Here is a 20,480-nt window from a genome sequence, read left to right on the forward strand (position 1 = left end):
TAATGGATAATTCTATCAAAAACATTTTAGCCAATATGCCCACTTATCAGTGAAAGCGCGACTGCTCTGTTTTAGAAAATTCTGTAGAGCATGAGAACGCTGATGATATGGTTTCTGAAGGGCCCCTACACCAGTCTGAGGGGGCCAGGGAGGTTTTGTCTGAGGGAGAAATTTCAGATTCAGGAAACATTTCTCAACAAGCTGAACCTGATGTGATTACTTTTAAATTTAAGTTGGAACATCTCCGCGCTCTGCTTAAGGAGGTGTTATCCAATTTGGATGATTGTGATTATCTGGTCATTCCAGAACCACTATGTAAAATGGAAAAGTTCTTAGAGGCCCCGGGGCCCCCCGAAGCTTTTCCTATATCCAAGCGGGTGGCGTACATTGTTAGTAAAGAATGGGACAGGCCCGGTATACCTTTAGTACCTCCCCCCATATTTATAAAATTGTTTTCCTATAGTCGACCCCAGAGAGGACTGATGGCAGACAGTCCCCAAGGTCGAGGGGGCGGTTTCTACTCTACACAAGCGCGCCACTATACCCATAGAAGATAGTTGTGCTTTCCAAGATCCTATGGATAAAAAATTAGAAGGTCTGCTAAAGATGTTTGTTCAGCAAGGTTCCCTTCTACAACCAATTGCATGCATTGTCCCTGTCACTGCAGCCGCGTGTTTCTAGTTTGATGAGCTAGGAAAGGCGATTATTAGTAATTCTTCTTCTTATGAGGAGATTATGGACAGAATTCGTGCTCTTAAATTGGCTAATTCTTTCACCCTAGACGCCACCTTGCAATTGGCTAGGTTAGCGGCGAAAAAATTCTGGGTTTGCTATTGTGGCGCAGAGCGCTTTGGTTAAAGCAGCGGATGCGTCTTCAAAGAACAAATTGCTTGACATTCCTTTCAAGGGGAAAACACTCTTTGGCCCTGACTTGAAAGAGATTATCTCTGATATCACTGGGGGCAAGGGCCACGCCCTTCCTCAGGATAGGTCTTTTCAAGACCAAAAATAAACCTAAGTTTCGTCCCTTTCGCAGAAACGGATCAGCCCCAAGGGCTACGTCCTCTAAGCAGGAAGGTAATACTTCTCAAGCCAATCCAGCCTGGAGACCTATGCAAGGCTGGAACAAAGGAAAGCAGGCCAGGAAACCTGCCACTGCTACCAAGACAGCATGAAATGCGGGCCCCCGATCCGGGACCGGATCTGGTGGGGGGCAGACTCTCTCTCTTCGCTCAGGCTGGGGCAAGAGATGTTCTGGATCCTTGGGCGCTAGAAATAGTCTCCCAAGGTTATTCTCTGGAGTTCAAGGGGCTTCCTCCAAGGGGGAGGTTCCACAGGTCTCAGTTGTCTTCAGACCACATAAGAAGACAGGCATTCTTACATTGGGTAGAAGACCTGCTAAAATGGGAGTGATTCATCCTGTTCCATTAGGAGAACAAGGGATGGGGTTCTACTCCAATCTGTTCATAGTTCCCAAAAAAGAGGGAACGTTCAGACCAATCTTAGATCTCAAGATCTTGAACAAGTTTCTCAAGGTTCCATCGTTCAAGATGGAAACCATTCGAACACTCCTTCCTTCCATCCAGGAAGGTCAATTCATGACCAAGGTGGATTTCAAGGATGCGTATCTATACATTCCTATCCACAAGGAACATCATCGGTTCCTAAGGTTTGAATTCCTGGACAAGCATTTCCAGTTCGTGGCGTTTTCTTTCGGATTAGCCACTGCTCCTAGGATTTTCTCATAGGTACTAGGGTCCCTTCTGGCGGTGCTAAGACCAAGGGGCATTGCTGTAGTACCTTACTTGGACGACATTCTGATTCGAGCGTCGTCCCTTCCTCAAGTAAAGGCTCACACGGACATTGTCCTGGCCTTTCTCAGATCTCACGGATGGAAAGTGAACGTGGAAAAGAGTTCTCTATCTCCGTCAACGAGGGTTCCCTTCTTGGGAACTATAATAGACTCCTTAGAAATGAGGATTTTTCTGACAGAAGCCAGAAAAACAAAACTTCTAGACTCTTGTCGGATACTTCATTCCGTTCCTCTTCCTTCCATAGCGCAGTGCATGGAAGTGATAGGTTTGATGGTAGCGGCAATGGACATAGTTCCTTTTGTGCGCATTCATCTAAGACCATTACAACTGTTCATGCTCAGTCAGTGGAATGGGGACTATTTAGACTTGTCTCCGAAGATACAAGTAAATCAGAGGACCAGAGACTCATTCCGTTGGTGGCTGTCCCTGGACAACCTGTCACAAGGGATGACCTTCCGCAGACCAGAGTGGGTCATTGTCACGACCGACGCCAGTCTGATGGGCTGGGGCGCGGTCTGGGGATCCCTGAAAGCTCAGGGTCTTTGGTCTCGGGTAGAATCTCTTCTACCGATAAATATTCTGGAACTGAGAGCGATATTCAATGCTCTCAAAGCTTGGCCTCAGCTAGCGAGGGCCAAGTTCATACATCAACCATCAGGGGGGAACAAGGAGTTCCCTAGCGATGGAAGAAGTGACCAAAATCATTCTATGGGCGGAGTCTCACTCCTGCCACCTGTCTGCTATCCACATCCCAGGAGTGGAAAATTGGGAAGCGGATTTTCTGAGTCGTCAGACATTGCATCCGGGGGAGTGGGAACTCCGTCCGGAAATCTTTGTCCAAGTCACTCAACCGTGGGGCATTCCAGACATGGATCTGATGGCCTCTCGTCAGAACTTCAGAGTTCCTTACTACGGGTACAGATCCAGGGATCCCAAGGCGGCTCTAGTGGATGCACTAGTAGCACCTTGGACCTTCAAACTAGCTTATGTGTTCCCGCCGTTTCCTCTCATCCCCAGGCTGGTAGCCAGGATCAATCAGGAGAGGGCGTCGGTGATTTTGATAGCTCCTGCGTGGCCACGCAGGACTTGGTAGCAGATCTGGTGAATATGTCATCGGCTCCACCATGGAAGCTACCTTTGAGACGAGACCTTCTTGTTCTAGGTCCGTTCGACCCACTCCAGCTGACTGCTTGGAGATTGAACGCTTGATCTTATCAAAGCGAGGGTTCTCAGATTCTGTTATTAATACTCTTGTTCAGGCCTGAAAGCCTGTAACCAGAAAAATTACCACATAATTTGGTATATCTGTTGGTGTGAATCTGCAGGATTCCCTTGGGACAAGGTTAAGATTCCTAAGAGTCTATCCTTCCTTTGAGAAGGATTGGAAAAAGGATTATCTGCAAGTTCCTTGATGGGACAGATTTCTGCCTTGTCTGTGTTACTTCACAAAAAGCTGGCAGCTGTGCCAGATGTTCTAGCCTTTGTTCAGGCTCTGGTTAGAATCAAGCCTGTTTACAAAATTTTGACTCCTCCTCGGAGTCTCAACCTAGTTCTTTCAGTTCTTTAGGGGGTTCCGTTTGAACCCTTACATTCCGTTGATATTAAGTTATTATCTTGGAAAGTTTTTGTTTTTGGTTGCAATTTCTTCTGCTAGAAGAGTTTCAGAATTATCTGCTCTGCAGTGTTCTTCTCCTTATCTGGTGTTCCATGCAGATAAGGTGGTTTTGCGTACTAAACCTGGTTTTCTTCCAAAAGTTGTTTCTAACAAAAACATTAACCAGGAGATAGTTGTGCCTTCTTTGTGTCCTAATCCAGTTTCAAAGAAGGAACGTTTGTTGCACAACTTGGATGTAGTTCGTGCTCTCAAATTTTACTTAGCAGCTACTAAGGATTTCAGACAAACTTTGTCTTTGTTTGTTGTTTATTCTGGTAAACGGAGAGGTCAAAAAGCAACTTCTACCTCTCTCTCCTTCTGGATTAAAAGCATTATCCGATTGGCTTATGAGACTGCCGGACGGCAGCCTCCTGAAAGAATCACAGCTCACTCCACTAGGGCTGTGGCTTCCACATGGGCCTTCAAGAACGAGGCTTCTGTTGATCAGATATGTAAGGCAGCGACTTGGTCTTCACTGCACACTTTTTCTAAATTTTACAAATTTGATACTTTTGCTTCTTCTGAGGCTATTTTTGGGAGAAAGGTTTTGCAAGCCGTGGTGCCTTCCATTTAGGTGACCTGATTTGCTCCCTCCCTTCATCCGTGTCCTAAAGCTTTGGTATTGGTTCCCACAAGTAAGGATGACGCCGTGGACCGGACACACCTATGTTGGAGAAAACAGAATTTATGTTTACCTGATAAATTACTTTCTCCAACGGTGTGTCCGGTCCACGGCCCGCCCTGGTTTTTTCAGGTCTGATAATTTATTTTCTTTAACTACAGTCACCACGGTAACATATGGTTTCTCCTATGCAAATATTCCTCCTTAACGTCGGTCGAATGACTGGGGTAGGCGGAGCCTAGGAGGGATCATGTGACCAGCTTTGCTGGGCTCTTTGCCATTTCCTGTTGGGGAAGAGAATATCCCACAAGTAAGGATGACGCCGTGGACCGGACACACCGTTGGAGAAAGTAATTTATCAGGTAAACATAAATTCTGTTTTTTTAATCCTGAGTTCATTACTTAACTCTAAGGAGTTCTTCAGTGTAAGTGTAGATGTTGTGGTCATGCATGAAGCCAATCCAAAGCTTATACAGAAGTAACTTCTGGAGGGCGGTGGACACTACCTAATATGGTTAGGCTAATTCACACAGTTACCAGATTTTGTATATTTTTATTTAGCTCCCCACCCTTACACAAATCAAGCAAGTTCTTTCAAAAATGACTAATATGTTGTTACATTAAATAATCTATTATGTCTAAGGAGCGAACACAAGATTTAGGGCCTGATTCTCAAAAATTCTTTGTCATGGAATGAAACTATCGGGTTATTTTGAGTGAGCTCTATATTTTATGTAAATGTATTTCCTTAGCATAAAGCATATTAGTCAACTCCCTTTAGAGATAGACATTTCCCAAGGTAAAAAGTTCCTTTGAAAACAATCCCTGAAGGTTGTCGTAATACCGACGAGGCATTTTATAGAATCTCATCAGACCAGAGCATTTAGATCATTCAAAATAATTTGTTTATAACAGTGTTTGTTTAATTTTAGTTTGTTTAAACATTAAAAGGTCACACCAACTCATGCCTTATGGTACACTATAATAGAATGTCTTCATTCAATCAAATCATAGAAGTAGTATGTATCCAGCTTTATACAACAATGTTTGTTTTTGTGTTTTCAAATGGTAACTTTGTTCAAGTGAAATATAAAAAAGAGTAAATACTGAAAGAATTGATGTATTAAGTAAAGTACTGTGCATTTTAGAAGCAGAAGATGAGCTGAGTGAAAATGATAACTTTTAATGACTATCCCAGTAGTTTAGGTTGCAAGCTGAGGTTTGTTTGTCACAGTCTCTCATCTTCTCTCCTGGATTGATGCATTTAAACCATACAAGTCAATCTGAATCAAACATTCCAATACATTTTGTTTTCAATTCAGTTGGTGGTGGTGGTTTCTTCCTTCCCTTCTATCTGCTATTCCATAAAACACTTGTGTGTTAAGCCTGGGTTTGTTATTATGGTGGGCTTCTATCGTTGCTAACACTAATACCCTTATCCTACATTACAGATGATCCAACCCCTCATAGAACTTGACCAGAATCGCAGCAAACTCAAAATGTACATTGGGCACCTGACTGCTCTGTGCCAGGACAGAGACCCTCAGATACTTCATGCACTCCACCCGCCTGCCTCCTACTATCTGGATGATAACCGGGCAGCTTGGGAGCAGAGGCTGCAGAAGATGACACCAGAACAGGTCTGTATCTAGGCGATTTTAAATCTCTAAAAGCTTTAAATATGCCAGCATTAAAAAGGAAATGCTCTGCATTCAAGCTGTCAAGCTTTTGTTCCCACAATTTTGAATACCCACATTTTTGAGTTAACACCTGCTTCTGATGCATCTTCCTACCCAACACACATTTCCATAGTGTAACTGAATTCCCCTAGAGATAAACAGAAAGACATTACTCTGTATCTTATTCGACTTTGGTATTCTTCACAAATTAAAAAGTCCATATTTCAGTCCTGGGAATTACACTCCTGGCCACTAGGATGAGACAAGGATTCCCAAAACTCCAAGTGCACTTAAAACCCCTTCCACCTAACTGGAAACTAGTCTTGTCTTTGCCTTCGCAGGAGGGAGGTGAAGAATGGAGGCGCTCAAGATGTTCTGTTGTGAGAGGGGTCCTCAGAACAATTTGAGGCACAGTTTCCCTTCAGAGAGCTGCTTTTGGACATAGGGAAGCTTTTGGAGTATGGGTGGTGGCACAATTACAGCCTATGGGAATTAGTCATAGGTCTGCCACTGGTGTTGCGGGGACCTTCTTTTGTATACATGTACTGCTAGTTAGGTACATTGTTGACGTCTACGTGTCAGGTTTTTTAGCGTGCTTCAGATGTTTTGCATGCTTTGGTGCACATCAATCAGTTTAGTTCCTGATGTCGGATTAGAGCTCTTCATTTTTCATCTGCTGCTATTTGGATATTTAAAGGGATAGTAATCACCAAAAATGTTATTGTTTAAAATAAGAGGCAGATTACTTTTCTGGAGGTGATAATTGATTGTCTCCATGAGACTTTCTTTGAAAGACCACAGGAGGCTGAAATTACTTGCAGTATGTGCAAATCTTCAGTCAGTTCCTCCTCCTCCTTTAACTCTTTGTATGGGAGTTTCAGGACTGATGATAGCAGCTTAAGATACTATTTCCTTTGCTCAGTTTCATTGGAGACCTCTTCAGCTTTGTATGCTTCATCAGTGGTGCAGGGATTACACTTAGTTGGATCAGAGGATTCTTCTAGATGTCAAGAAAAGGCAATCCCTTTCTTGGTGGATCAATCATCGATCCATTGTTATGGGGGCATTCTTTGTCTGTCCAAATTAGACTGTGATTTTGACAGATTTGAGCCTCTCAGGTTAGGGTGCAGTCAGGGGGTCACAGAAAACACAGGTGTTTTGGTTACCTTTGGAGGCAAGGTTGTCGATAAATATTTAGGATCTCCATGCAATTTTCAAGGTTCTTCAGTATGGGCCTCTCCTGATCCTCCTTTTGAACCTATGCATAATCTGGATATTCATCTTTTTTCAGAGAAGATTTTGTTTCTTTCGACAATCTCTTCCATTAGAAGGGTTTCTGAATGGTTTGCTCTTTGTTTTGAGCCTCATTATTTCTTGTTTTTCATTAGGATAAGGCAGTTTTGAGAACTAAGTTTGACTATTTGCTAAGGTGGTTTCTTTTGATAATATCAATCGTGAGATTATTGCTTCTTCTTTTTTATTATTCTGAAGAATTCTAAGTAGAGGCTTCACCATAATTTGAATGTTGACAGAGCTTTGAAGTTCTATTTACAGGTTACTAAGGCTTTTAGACAATCTTTTAGCTTCTTTGATTATTTTACTGGTTCCAGAAAGGGTCAGTAGGATATTTCTGCTTTGTTAGCCTCTTGGTTGAAGCTTTTGATTCATAAGGCATGCTTTGAAGTGGAACAGTCTCCTCCCAAATGATTACTCCCATTCTACAAGATCAGTGAACTACGTCTTGGGCCTTTAAGGATGAGGCGTTTGTTGATCACATTTGCAAGGCAGCTACTTGGTCTTCTTTACATAGTTTTACTAAATTCTACCATTTTGATGTTTTTGCTTCTTTTGAAGCAGCTGGTAGGTAAGTCCACCAGGCAGTAGTTTCTAGACATTAATATTTTTGGTGTAGGTTTTCATGGCATGTGAAAAAAAATTAATCTTATCTAAATAGAATGGTATAGTAAGTCTGGTCCAGCCCAAACTATTTGTAGACTCCACAGCTTGAGTATTAGTTTCACAGGAGTAATGGATCGTGTACTGTCACTACCTGTATGAAAGAAAATTCATTCATTGTGGCGAGAGTCCATGGGACCCCACCCATTGTTTTCAATATTTTTTTGTTTTTCTTCTTAAAACGGGGAGAGTCCACAGCTGCATTCATTACTTTTGGGAAATACAGAACCTGGCCACCAGGAGAAGGCAAAGAGACCCCAGCCAAAGGCTTAAATACCTCCCCCACTTCCTTCATCCTCCAGTCATTCTTTGCCTTTCGTCACAGGAGGTTAGCAGAGTAATGGCAGAAGATTACGGAGTAGTCTCTTATGGAGGGTAGTACTCTTCAAGATAGGACTGGAGTTTTAAGTAGTCCTGTCAGCATCTAAGTGAGTCCAGAGATGCAGGGATAGTCCTTCTGCGAAACCATCCAGACTCATATTAACAGCTCCATAAGCAATCAGCGTTGAGGAGTTTCGCTGCCTGCTTTCTTCACTCAAGTCCATGTCAGAAGCAAAGCTACTATCTGTCAAACTTGAAGGACCGTGTTACTGTTCCATGGCATAGATTCCGGTAAGCCCTGTTTGGGTACTAGTTTTGGTTACTTCTTGTTTAGAGGTTATTTTCTTGTTTTCTATCCTTGATGTCAGGCTGGTCCTAGTTTGTTTTCGTCTTGGATATTCGATGTATTGTCGATGTATGGTCGCTCCAATGTTTCTTGTCCTGCGTAGCTAGCATACAGCTAGATTACAAGTTTTGCGTTGCGGCTTGTAACAATGAAAATATGGCATTTTCAGAGTTAAAACAGCACCGCAGCTATTACAAGTGTTGTCGATATAGCTGTACCGCACACCTTTTAGCCTGTAACGCAACGTCAGTCCTGCACACATAAAAATTACGTTTTTTCATGGGATTCACTTAGCGCCGGTATTACTAGTTTTGCGTTCTGGCTAAAAAGTGAGCGTTACAGCCTAAAATGACAAGATCCGTACCGCCATCTAAAGTCAATAGTTATGAGTTTTACGCTACAAAGCTTTAACATTAAACTCATAACTGAAGTGTTACAAAGTACACTAAACACCCATAAACTACCTATTAACTCCTAAACTGAGGCCTTCCCACATCACAAATAATATAATAAATTTATTAACCCCTATTCCACCACTCCCCAACATTGTTGCCACTATAATAAGCTTATTAACCCCTAAACAGCGGCCCTCCCGCATCACAAACACTAGTTAAATATTATTAACCCCTAATCTGCCGTCCGCCCATACCGCCACTATAATAAACCTATTAACCCCTAAACCGCAATCCCCCACAACAAAATATACTAAAATAAACTATTAACTCCTAAACCACGAAAGCCCCCCACAATGAAATAAACTAACTTTTTATTAATATTACAATTTCCCTAGCTTAAATTCAATTAAAACTTACCTGTCAAATTAAAAAAAAATGTAAACTAGCAATTTAACTATTATAATTATTAAACTAGAATTAAACTAACTACCAATTAAATAAAACTAAACTACCAATAAAAAATCATAACACTACTCTAAAAATTACAAAAAGTATCTAATTACAAAAAATTAAAACTAACTAAATTACAAAAAAACACACTAAATTACGAAAAATAACAAACAAATTATCAAAAAATAAAAAAGAATTACACCTAATCTAATAGCCCTATTAAAATAAAAAAGCCCCCCAAAATAAAAAAAACATAACCTACAATAAACTACCAATGGCCCTTAAAATGGCCTTTTGTGGGGCCCCAAAGATATCAATTCTTTTACCTGTATAAAAATACAAACACCCCCCAACAGTAAAACCCACCACCCAACCAACCCCCCCAAATAAAAAAAACTATCAAAAATAACCTAAGGTAACCATTGCCCTGAAAAGGGCATTTGTATGGGCGTTGCCCTTAAAAGGGCATTTAGCTCTCTTACATTGCCCAAACCCTAATCTAAAAAAAATAAAAATAAAAAAAAACTAACACTAACCCCCAACGATCCACTTACAGTTGTTGAAGTCCAGCTTGAAGGATCGTCATCCATGCGGCAAGAAGTCTTCATCCAGACGACCTCTTCTATCTTCATCCAGCCGGCGAAGTCCTCATCCAGGCGGCAAGAAGTCTTCATCCAGCCGACGCGGAGCGGGTCCATCCTGAAGACATCCGGTGCGGAGCATCCTCTTCATATGGTCGCCGCAGTACACTGAATCTTCAATGCAAGGGACGCGATTCAAGATGGCGTCCCTTGCATTCCTATTGGCTGAAAATTTTGAATCAGCCAATAGGAATTAGGGCTGCTAAAATCCTATTGGCTATTTAAATCAGCCAATAGGATTTAAAGAGACACTGAACTAAATTTTTTCTTTTGTGATTCAGATAAAGCATGCAATTTTAAGCAACTTTCTAATGTACTCCTATTATCAATTTTTCTTTGTTCTCTTGCTATCTTTATTTGAAAAAGAAGGCATCTAAGTTTTTTTGTTTCAGAACTGTGGACAGCACTTTTTTTATTGGTGGATGAATTTATCCACCAATCAACAAGGACAACCCAGGTTGTTCACTAAAAATGGGCCGGCATCTAAACTTACATTCTTTCAGTTCAAATAAAGATACCAAGAGAATGAAGAACATTTGATAATAGGAGTATATTAGAAAGTTGCTTAAAATTGCATGCTCTATCTGAATCACGAAAGAAGCAGCTCTCATTCTATTGGCTAATTCGTATTAGCCGATAGAATGCCCTACAAAAGTTATATTGTATCTAGCTTAGGTTTTATTTTTATTTCAGTTTGTATTTATTTTAACTAGGTAGTTAGTAAATAGTTAATAACTATTTACTAACTAGTCTATCTAGTTAAAATAAATACAAACTTACCTGTGAAATAAAAATAAAACCTAAGCTAGATACAATATAACTATTAGTTATATTGTAGCTAGCTTAGGTTTTATTTCACAGGTAAGTATGTATTTAGTTTTAAATAGGTATTATTTAGTTAATAATTATAACTTTAATTTAGATCTAATTTAATTATGTTAAAGTTAGGGAATGTTAGGGTTAGGGTTATGTTAGGTTTAGGGGTTAATATAGTTTAATTTAAGTTGTTGTGGTGTGGGGGGCTGGCGGTTTAAGGGTTAATAGGTTTATTTAGTTAATAATTGTAAATTTAATTTAGCTTTATTTTTATTATGTACAGTTAGGGGGTGTTAGGTTTAGGGGTTAATATAGTTTAATTTAGCTTGTTGCAATTTGGGGGACTGGCGGTTTAGGGGTTAATAAATGTAGTATAGTGGCAGCGATATCGGGAGCGAGAGATTAGGGGTTAATCATTTTATTTAGGTAGCAGCGATATTGGGAGCGGCAGATTAGGGGTTAATAACTGTAGGCTGGCATCAGCGATGTTGGGGGCAGCAGATTAGGGGTGTTTAGACGTAGGGTTTATGTTAGGGTGTTAGGTTTAAACAGTATTTTTATTACCCCATAGACAACAATGGAGCTGCGTTACGGAACTTTTGTTTACGCGATCGCAGGTGTTAGTTTTGTTTTTTTTGGCCGGCTCTCTCATTGATGTCTATGGGGAAATCGTGCACGAGCACGTCTCAGCAGAGCTCTGATTGTGTGCGGTATGGAGCTCAATGCAACCATATTGCACGCAAAAGGCGTATGTTTGAAAACTTGTAAAGGCAGCACTATAGAAAATTAAATAACATAACTTTTGTTGCGTTAGTTAATTTCTCTATAGCGCTCAAAACTCGTAATCTAGCTGATAGTTAGCTGGGATTACGAATCTTGCTATGGCAATATATTTGTAGTTCCTGAGGTTCTTTGGACAGGAGCCGGGTTCTTCCTTCTGAGGAGAATTAACTGTGGCTCAACACATATACAACAGAGACACAGGTTCTAATCCCCACACAGCCTTTTCGGGGATCAGATGACTTCATGGAGATCTTCAGTACCTGGTGTAGAGGGTGATTCATTTTCCCTTCTATTAGTACTCCATTGTGGATTGAATTGTCCCTTTTTAATTCCTATCTCCTTAGGCAGTGCTTCCTTTCATCTGGTTGAGGAGTTCCGGTTCCTAGGGACCGTTTTTTTCTTGCAATACCCTCTATGGGGATTGTTATGCAAGCTCTTTTGCCTGATAGGAGTTTCAGGATTCTCGTTCATTTGTCAATTCCTTGAGCTGGGGGTTGATCCTGTTTGGATCTTTAGAGACTGTCTGGGAAGTGGGGGAGGTATTTAAGGTTTAGCTGGGGTGCCTTTGCCTCCTCCTGGTGGCCAGGTTCTGTATTTCCCAAAGTAATGAATGCAGCTGTGGAATCTCCCCGTACAGAAGAAAAGAAAGTTATCTGGTAAGCATAATTTAAGTTTTTTTCTGGCGTCCGTTTGAGTATTCATCTCTTTTTGTCCCTGCTCCTTTTTTTTCTTGTTTTTATTGCTTTTTCTAACTTTCTTAATTTTCTTGCTTGGGTATATGTCAGACTAGTTTCTAGTAAGGTTAGAGGGGTCTTGGAGTTTTGGGAATATTTGCCTGCTCCTAGTGGCCTGGAGTGTAATTCCCAAGATTTTAGAGCAATGGATTGTGGACTCTCACCATCATGAAAGAAACTAATTTATCAGGTAATCATAAATTTGTATTTATTTTTTGGCAAATGTGACAAGAAATATAACCAATGGACTGCTAGAACTTATGTTTCAGAAATTTTGGGCATCTCAGTATTAGTTAGCAAAGACTAATAAAGGGCTTGAAAATCTTTTCTAAGTGCTATGCTAATAATAGTGATGCTATAAAGTTATTTTTAATTATTATTTATCAATAATAATGAATACCCATATACCAACATTGGACTGAGAAATTTCCTTTGCTCTTTTTTTTTTTTTTGCTCAATCAAATTGAATTGCTTATATCTTGCAGCTCAGTGAAGAGCTTGAGAAATGCGAGCGTGAGAGTGCAGACCTGCAGGAGTTTGCCAACACCGTCCTACAGCAGATCGCAGATCACTGCCCTGATATCCTTGAGCAAGTAGTCAACGCCTTGGAGGAATCATCTTGACCTTTCCCAGAACAAGAGAGAGGACACACCCACAGCCCTCTAAATATACAGTGTTAGCTGACAACCTTCCCCTCCACCCGCAGGCTCTGCCTGGGGAAGGGACCCGCACATTCAGCCTTGCACTGCCTGTCGGCTCACTGCTCTTTATGACTGTTTCTGAACATCATGGGGGATAATGGCTTCTTTTTTACATCTATATGGGCTGTAGTTTGGTTCCTCAGGACTGCATTATAATTTTTTGTTTTGGGCGGAGACAGCTGCTAGGGCCCTGAGTTTATGAATTAAGAGGGGCCTTTTCAGCTTATCAGTGACTGTCAACAAAAATGCAATAAGGGAGTGCCTGGCCCCTCTTATTGGGGTAAAAAGGCAGATTTGCTAGGGATGGAGTAGGGTGGAGTAGGGCAGTTGCACCAAGCTGTCCACTAAAACCGTTACTGAGTTTCCTTTAATCAAAAGAGATGACAATACAGAGCCAAGCTCAGAGGCTTTTCTGACCAATGTTACACATTCTATACACTACAGCGGGGGGGGGGGGGGTCACTCACTCTCAACATTTCATTCCTCTACCAATGTCTGACTAGTTACGTCTTGATCAGGTATCCTTTCAGTATGCAAGAGATTACCTGCAATTACATTTAAATAGTGTCCTATGTTTCAATTCATGCAGCTAGGAATCTGAATGAATATCTGATTTAAATATAGATTCATTCCACATTTTCTCCAGAGGCCTTTCTTTTATTGTCATATTGACTATATCTTGTTCCCAGCCATAAACGTGCTCGGTTCTGCATCCAACACTACAAACTGGACTGATAGAGTAGCTTGCTTGGCTCCTCCTCTTCTCTTCACCACACCCAGGTAGATCTCACCAGCATCACCATATTTATTTCCCCCACAGTAATCTTTCCTGCCTTATTTTGCCAGATTGAACCTGGTTTATGTGGAGGGTTTAAGCATTCTAGGTCAGCCTTTTAACACTTTCACTGCCAAATTAATGTGCTTTATTGGAAGATGAGGTTCTCAGTCATTGCTTAGAAACTACAATTTACAGAAATACATTATTAATATGAGCAAGTTGAACTGAAGCTGTCCAGTAATTCTGTAAGGGAATTTCCTATTGCTGTATGTGTCCTCTGTAAAGTCTTTCACCAGGTTTGGAATCATTAATGCCTCCATGCAGACTACATGGTATCGGTGCATCCTCCAGGCTTTTAGAATTGAAATGGTGAAATGTAAATAATCAGCCTTGCAATGGGGAGATACTTTATTTTCTTTATCCATCTTTGTGTGGGGTCACAAACTCCTGTGCACACTGGTGCTAACCTACATAAGAGGAAAACTCAGTGCAAAGCTTAGAATTTAAATAAAAAAACACTAAGTTATTTTGACTCACAGACATTACTGTTACATCAGTTCCTTTTTAATTAATTAACCATATGACCCAAGGGGTAAGTCATGCCAGGGCTGCAGCTCAGTGCAACTACATGAATGGGGGGGGTAAGTTATTAGTATTTTTAAAGTAGTAATCTATTTTAATTCTCAAGACAGTGTAGAAGGCTAGTCCTTACATTAACAGCGAATTACATCATTTTATTTATATCCATTAAAAAAAGCTGTTTTATTTGTTTTGTTCTTTTAACAAATTTGGCATGAAAAAAATGATCTTTACCAAACTAATTTGTGTTATATTGCCACACAAGCACGGCCTTGCAACATCATTCTACCTAGCTGCAGTCTCACTGTGAGGACTCGACTGTTCCCATAAAGCAATACACAGTGTACAGCTGCTTACTGATTGGCTAGACAAAGTGATACAGATTCTGAAAATTCTAGGACCTCCTGTGAAATTCTGATATGAGTGCGGCTACTTATGGGCTGCACCTAACAGAGGTATGAGTTATATGCAGAGAGCGGTTACTCCAGATTACCTGCTAAACACAATAATGCAATCATATGGCTGATATACTCTGTTATTGCCTATACTGACACTGTTAACACCCGCACATCTGAGTTCCATGGAAGGTTTTAGGATTTTCCAAAGACTTAATTGCTCAGGGATTAAATTTATATGCACACAGACACTCACGTTTGATTTTTTCTTTTCAGGATTATCCTTTTTCATGCTCAAGGAAATCATTTTATAATGTTAAACATGATGAATTAAATACACCATAGAAACAAGGTGTTTAACTGTTCATTTAATTCATTTTTATTTTCCCTTTCAATTGATCAACATGTATTCGGACAAGAAGATTGTTAAATATGGCCTATCACCAGTTAAGTTGGATTTGTTAACGTTTCTCATCAATATTTAAAGGGACTAGATGGGCTCTAGCACTGGCATTGACACATACATACTAGCATAGTCTTTTTTCATAGTAAGGGGGTAGCCCTATACAATTTGCTCTGAAGTACTGATTGCAAGTTATCCTGTCCTTATAAGGTGTATTTTCTTTTGTACATTCCAATTTTAGAAATAGAAAGCGAACATTAATAGCTAGTTTCCCCATTACTATGTTGCTCTTTTAGTGTATTTTATCTGACTTAGTTATTCCCTGCTCTGTGTTAATATTTCAGAAATTGCCATAAAACTAGCATATTTGCATATCAGATATACAGTTGACTTGAACGATTCCACAAGGAAAACGTTTGCAATTGGATTATTTCTTCAGTCTAGGCAAGGGATATTCATGTATCCTAGAATTATTTTTTTTATGTCTCTCCTGACTTTACAGTAGTAGGAAGACTCTGAGGCACTCCCCACACCCACTTTAGCACATCCAGTCAAAAATATTCAGCACTTTTCAGAAGAATTGGAGGGATTTATTCAGAACAAGCAAGAACGGAACTTCATATAGTCCAGACTTTACCAGAGAAATAGAAGTAAATATTCTACAGCGTTGATCCCCTTGTAATTTAGGGTCCTAACCTCTATGGGGTATTTTTTGTTGTTGTTTCTCTCACATCCCCTCTTCCTCAATATATTATCAATTTTATAAAGAAAGGGCAAAGGGGGAATCTCTTTTTATTAAAAGAAACATCCGTTTGAGGAACTTGGCCTGGTGTTAAAGAAAATATTTTTAAATATAACTGTTAAGAATACACTACAATAGAAATCTTACTGAGCAAAATGGCTGCAGCTGCTAAACTTTTTTGGAGGAAAAATTAAAAATGGATGAACTTTTTTGTGTCAAAAAATGAATGAACAGAAAACCTCCGTTCCCGGCATTTTGAGGAGTAACGTGTATTTCCTGAATTTTCAGGATTCTTATTTTGTATTTTGTTTGTTATTTTTATTAATCTTTTTTTTTCTCCTTCTTGTGATTCTTCCTGCGCCGGGCCCTTAATGAACCATTTGTGTAAATGTCTGTCTGTAAATTCCTCTGTTGCCAGAAGATTCTGTAATGCCCGTCTCCTAACGTCATTATGGATACCCTGGCAGAAAAGATTAAGAAAACTACAGAAGTAGAATTATGTGTGTACTGTATGCTCACACTCACTTGTATGTTTATAAATTTGGGATGTGTGCATATGTTTTAACATTTGGATAAATTGCCATATTGACATTTTTTTTTCTTATTGTCCAAGTTCCAACCAAGAAAAAGCAGTATATCATATTTTATATCCAGTTATTTCTACATGCTCCATGGTGCAATTATATTTTCCTTAAAGGGACATGAAACCCAATTTTTTTTCTTTTATGATCAAGATAGAGAATACTATTTATAAAAAGGTTCCCATATACTTTTATTATCGAATTTGCTTCGTTCTCTTGTTATTCTTTGTTGAAGCGATATTTAGATAGGTAGCGTGTACATGTTTGGAGAATTATATAACAGGAAATAGTGCTGCTATCTTGTGTTCTTGCTAATGTATAAAAATAGTTGCAAAACTGCTGCCATATACTGCTGCAGACTCGTGCACACTTCCTACTGTTCAACGAAGGATAAAAAGAAAACAAAGGCATTTTGATAATAGAAGTATAAATGGAAAGTTGTTTAAAACTGTATGTTCTATGCGAATCATGAAATAAACATATTTGGTTTTATGTCCCTTTAAAAATCTTTGAGGGGTAGGAGTTAATTCATTTGAATGATAAACCCTTTCCCTTTTTTTTTTAGAACTGCCCTCAAGGAACACAAAGCAAACCGTGGCAACCAGAATGCTTTAAACATAAGTTTACAAAAGAGGCAATACTGTAAGGTTTAGCTCAAATTAAAATAAGAAGTAATTAAGATTTCATTTAAATAATTTGGTAGTGCTGTACATTTATTAATATTTTTGAAAATGTTATACTATGATCCATATAATATAAAACAGTATATTGTAAGATGTTTTTATTTAGTAGATCACGTCATTTTAATGGTGTACGTCTGTCCTCTATTCTTTTACTTACTGCACCGGTGCTGATTTTGGAGTTATTACCTCTTGAATTAAAAAAAAAAAACATTTCTCAGTTCTCTATTTCATAGGAAGCCACGGAGTGAATATTGTGAGATAAATTACTAACATTTGTACTTTTTTTCCCCACTTTTTCTTTCTTTTTTTTAATTTGAGCTAAGCATTGCAATTGATCGCAGTGTTCCACTAATGTGGTGAAGCAGCCTAGGGTTTGTGTGGTGACTGCAAACAATTCACTGACCTTTTTAGAGGTTTAGAATCCTATATGTCCCGTTCCAGCGATACCACCACCTGTCTTATGCCTTATAGTCATTTTCTTAAAGTGACAGGATAATGGGTAAACCCCTCCCCTAAATAATGCAGAATGTTCAGGTCTATAAAATGGTCAGTTGATCTGATTATAACTACTGTAAACAACCAGCCAATATCTATAATTCATTTCAGCACTGGGCTGAATGAAACACTACATATTCAGTTTACTACGCACCAGTATGACATGCTTACTAGTTCAGCTGTGGATATAAAAGGCAGGGCTGCGGCAAATAATCCTAAAAAGGAAGTACAGCTACCCCGGTTATCAGAATATAATGAAAGGCAAACTATTTAAAGGGACAATTTACGTGAAAATTGTTATTGTTTAAAAAGATAGATAATCCCTTTATTACTCATTCCCGAGTTTTGCATAACCAGCACTGTTATATTAATTTACTACCTGTATCTAAGCACATGCAGACTGCCCCTTATCTCAGTGTTTCTTTTTTTTCCCTCTTTTTTTAAATTTTTTTTTTTTTTTTTTTAAGCTTTTTGCAATCTTGCATTTTAGTCAGTTTAGTGCTGGTTCTTGTGAACCCATTTTTATTCTCCACTGGAGTAAGCACATTGTTATCTATATGGCACACATGAACTAGCACAGTCTGGCTGTAATTCAAGAGTGTTAAAAGTTTAAAATATATATATATATTTTTTTTAAAGTGCTTATATGGGGTGGCCTGCAGGGGTTTAGAAACAGACAATCTTAGAGGTTATAACGTAGATTAAAGGACCACTAAAGTCCAAATTAAACTTTTGGTATTCAGATAGAGCACACAATTTAACAACTTTCCAATTCACATCCATTATCTAAATATGCACAATTATCTTATATGCACATTTTCTGAGGCACCAGCTCCTACTGAGCATGTGCAAGATTCATAAACTATACATATATTGATTGGCTGATAGCTGTCACATGATGCAGTGGAAAGGAAAATCAAACTAACTGATTTTAAATTCAAGCAAAGTGCTTTTGCATTGTTCATTTATTATGCATTTATTTAATATACTGTTCTGTTGTGTTTAGTGGTCCTTTAATATAAAAATGTTGGCTATGCAAAGCTGGGGAATGGACAGTAAAGGCATTATATATCTTTTTTTAAACAATAAAAAATCAAGTAGACTGTCCTGTTAATAGGATCCCATTGAATTGTTCTAAATCACTTATTAGTTTTCTTTAACATTTGAAAACAAGACTGACAAACCGTAATAAAACAAATAATCACTATATAGTTTACAAATATTGATCCTTCCACAGAAGTAGTTATACTACAGGGGCCAGAGAGATTTGATAAACAAATGGGTTTATTCTGTTAGATGTAATTCTCTTGGTAGACAATGACGTTTGCTCTAGTATTTAGGTCTTTTCCTTACAAAACATCTACCTTCCTGGAGCGGTTTGCCAGATGAGCGCTGTTACAATAGAATGTGAAATACTGCTTTGATTTTTCCAGAAGGGAGAAAACGTTCACAGAAGTGGGACGTTGAGATGGCAATTGAATGTATGAATTGGCTATGTTGTTAGTCGAGGGGGGAGTATTTAGTATTGAGTGGTTAAAGGAGAGTTGTCATTCCCCACCTAATTCAAGGTGCAATAGTTTTGCTGCTGGACTTCTCACTGCTCCTCACGTCTGTCTGACTCCTGAGGAGCTCACATTGCATATTGTTTATATATTGCTTTGTGTTTCAGAACCCTGTGGCCATTAATGGGGTTATATGATGTGTTACCTCACTATACCCCCTCCATATTACAGTGGCCTGTTTTGTGCCTTTTAAACATTGTAAAAACATTTGAACTGCTTCTTTGCCAGATTGGTTTTTGGGGTTTTGCACTGCATGGTATAGGTACGATGCTCATTGATGCATAACATGCCCTATGTCTGGCAGTGAAGAGGTTATCTGTGTTAAATACCTAGTCTGTATGTACTTTTTTTTTCTTTCCTGATACAGGATGCCAAAAAATAAAAGAAAAATTAAAAAGTAGTTTTATTAAATGGCCTGATATTTTATGGGTTTGGGGAGGAGGGCTGCTAATCTAAACTACCATTAGGAGCAGTGGAAACTGTTAACTAGTTTGGACCTTAGTCACCACCAATGGTAGCATTTGCAGCTAGTAGTGTCAATGAGCATAAGCACATGACTAGGCTTACCATCATTTTTAGAGGTGAAGCTGGGACCACCTGGCGCGGGTTTGGTCAGGGGTGTGGTCAACGTGTGTGTGTGGTCAAGGGGGCGTGGTGATTGCCAGCCGGAACTAATTTTCCAGTGAAAGATAATTACATCCCAACTTGTTAAACATGCCTTTGATATGTTCCAAGAAATAAACACAATGCATGTGCAAATGGTCAAACCCTTACAGATACACAGGTCAAACAAACCAATCCCTTCAAGACATGAAAATGAGAACAGGGAGGCAAACTAAAATAATGTGACTTAACGAGCTGTAGCGCAAATACCCACAATGATAACAGACAGCATATCATTTTCTCTTTATGAGTAAAGTGGACGTTTATTTCACACGTAGGTACGTTAGAGTGTAGAACTTCAAAACTTTGAGAAACACTGCACAAGTTACTGAACTAAAGTGATAACTGTCGTCTGTATTTTATTTACCGCCCCCACCCATCTTAGTAAAAATAGTAACGCATTTACAGATGCACGGGTACAATTAAAGGAGCTACACAATCAACACAATAGGGGGCAGTTTGAGGTGCCATAGGGAGCATGGGTAGTTAAACGCGGCAAAAGCAAACTATTCTGACAGCTGCATGGACAAGACGGGTGGGCAAGCGTAGACACCACCGTTGCATTGCTTGTAACATTTGAAACCTCAGCAAGGTATCCTTACCAGCAAGTTTTGCAGCACAGCCGCATCAGAGGCAGACAAGAGAGAGCATGGGCATCAACGCAGATTGCACACAGAATTTTAAAAA

At 39.3% G+C, this 20,480-nt stretch overlaps 1 protein-coding gene across 4 annotated transcripts in view; it reads left to right on the plus strand.

Annotated features, from left to right (window-relative positions):
* The window catches only part of ERC1 (ELKS/RAB6-interacting/CAST family member 1), an 871,748-nt gene extending 852,218 nt beyond the window's left edge, over positions 1 to 19,530 (plus strand). For all 4 annotated transcript variants that reach the window (XM_053718843.1, XM_053718844.1, XM_053718845.1 and 1 more), the window contains 2 exons: positions 5,542 to 5,730; positions 12,697 to 19,530. In XM_053718843.1, coding sequence (XP_053574818.1) covers positions 5,542 to 5,730; positions 12,697 to 12,834 — 327 coding nt within the window. In that variant the 3' untranslated portion in view covers positions 12,835 to 19,530. The remainder of the gene's footprint in view (positions 1 to 5,541; positions 5,731 to 12,696) is intronic.
* Positions 19,531 to 20,480: the final 950 nt, after the last annotated feature.

Source organism: Bombina bombina, chromosome 6 (assembly GCF_027579735.1).
Source record: "Bombina bombina isolate aBomBom1 chromosome 6, aBomBom1.pri, whole genome shotgun sequence".
NCBI classification, from domain to species: Eukaryota; Metazoa; Chordata; class Amphibia; order Anura; family Bombinatoridae; genus Bombina; species Bombina bombina.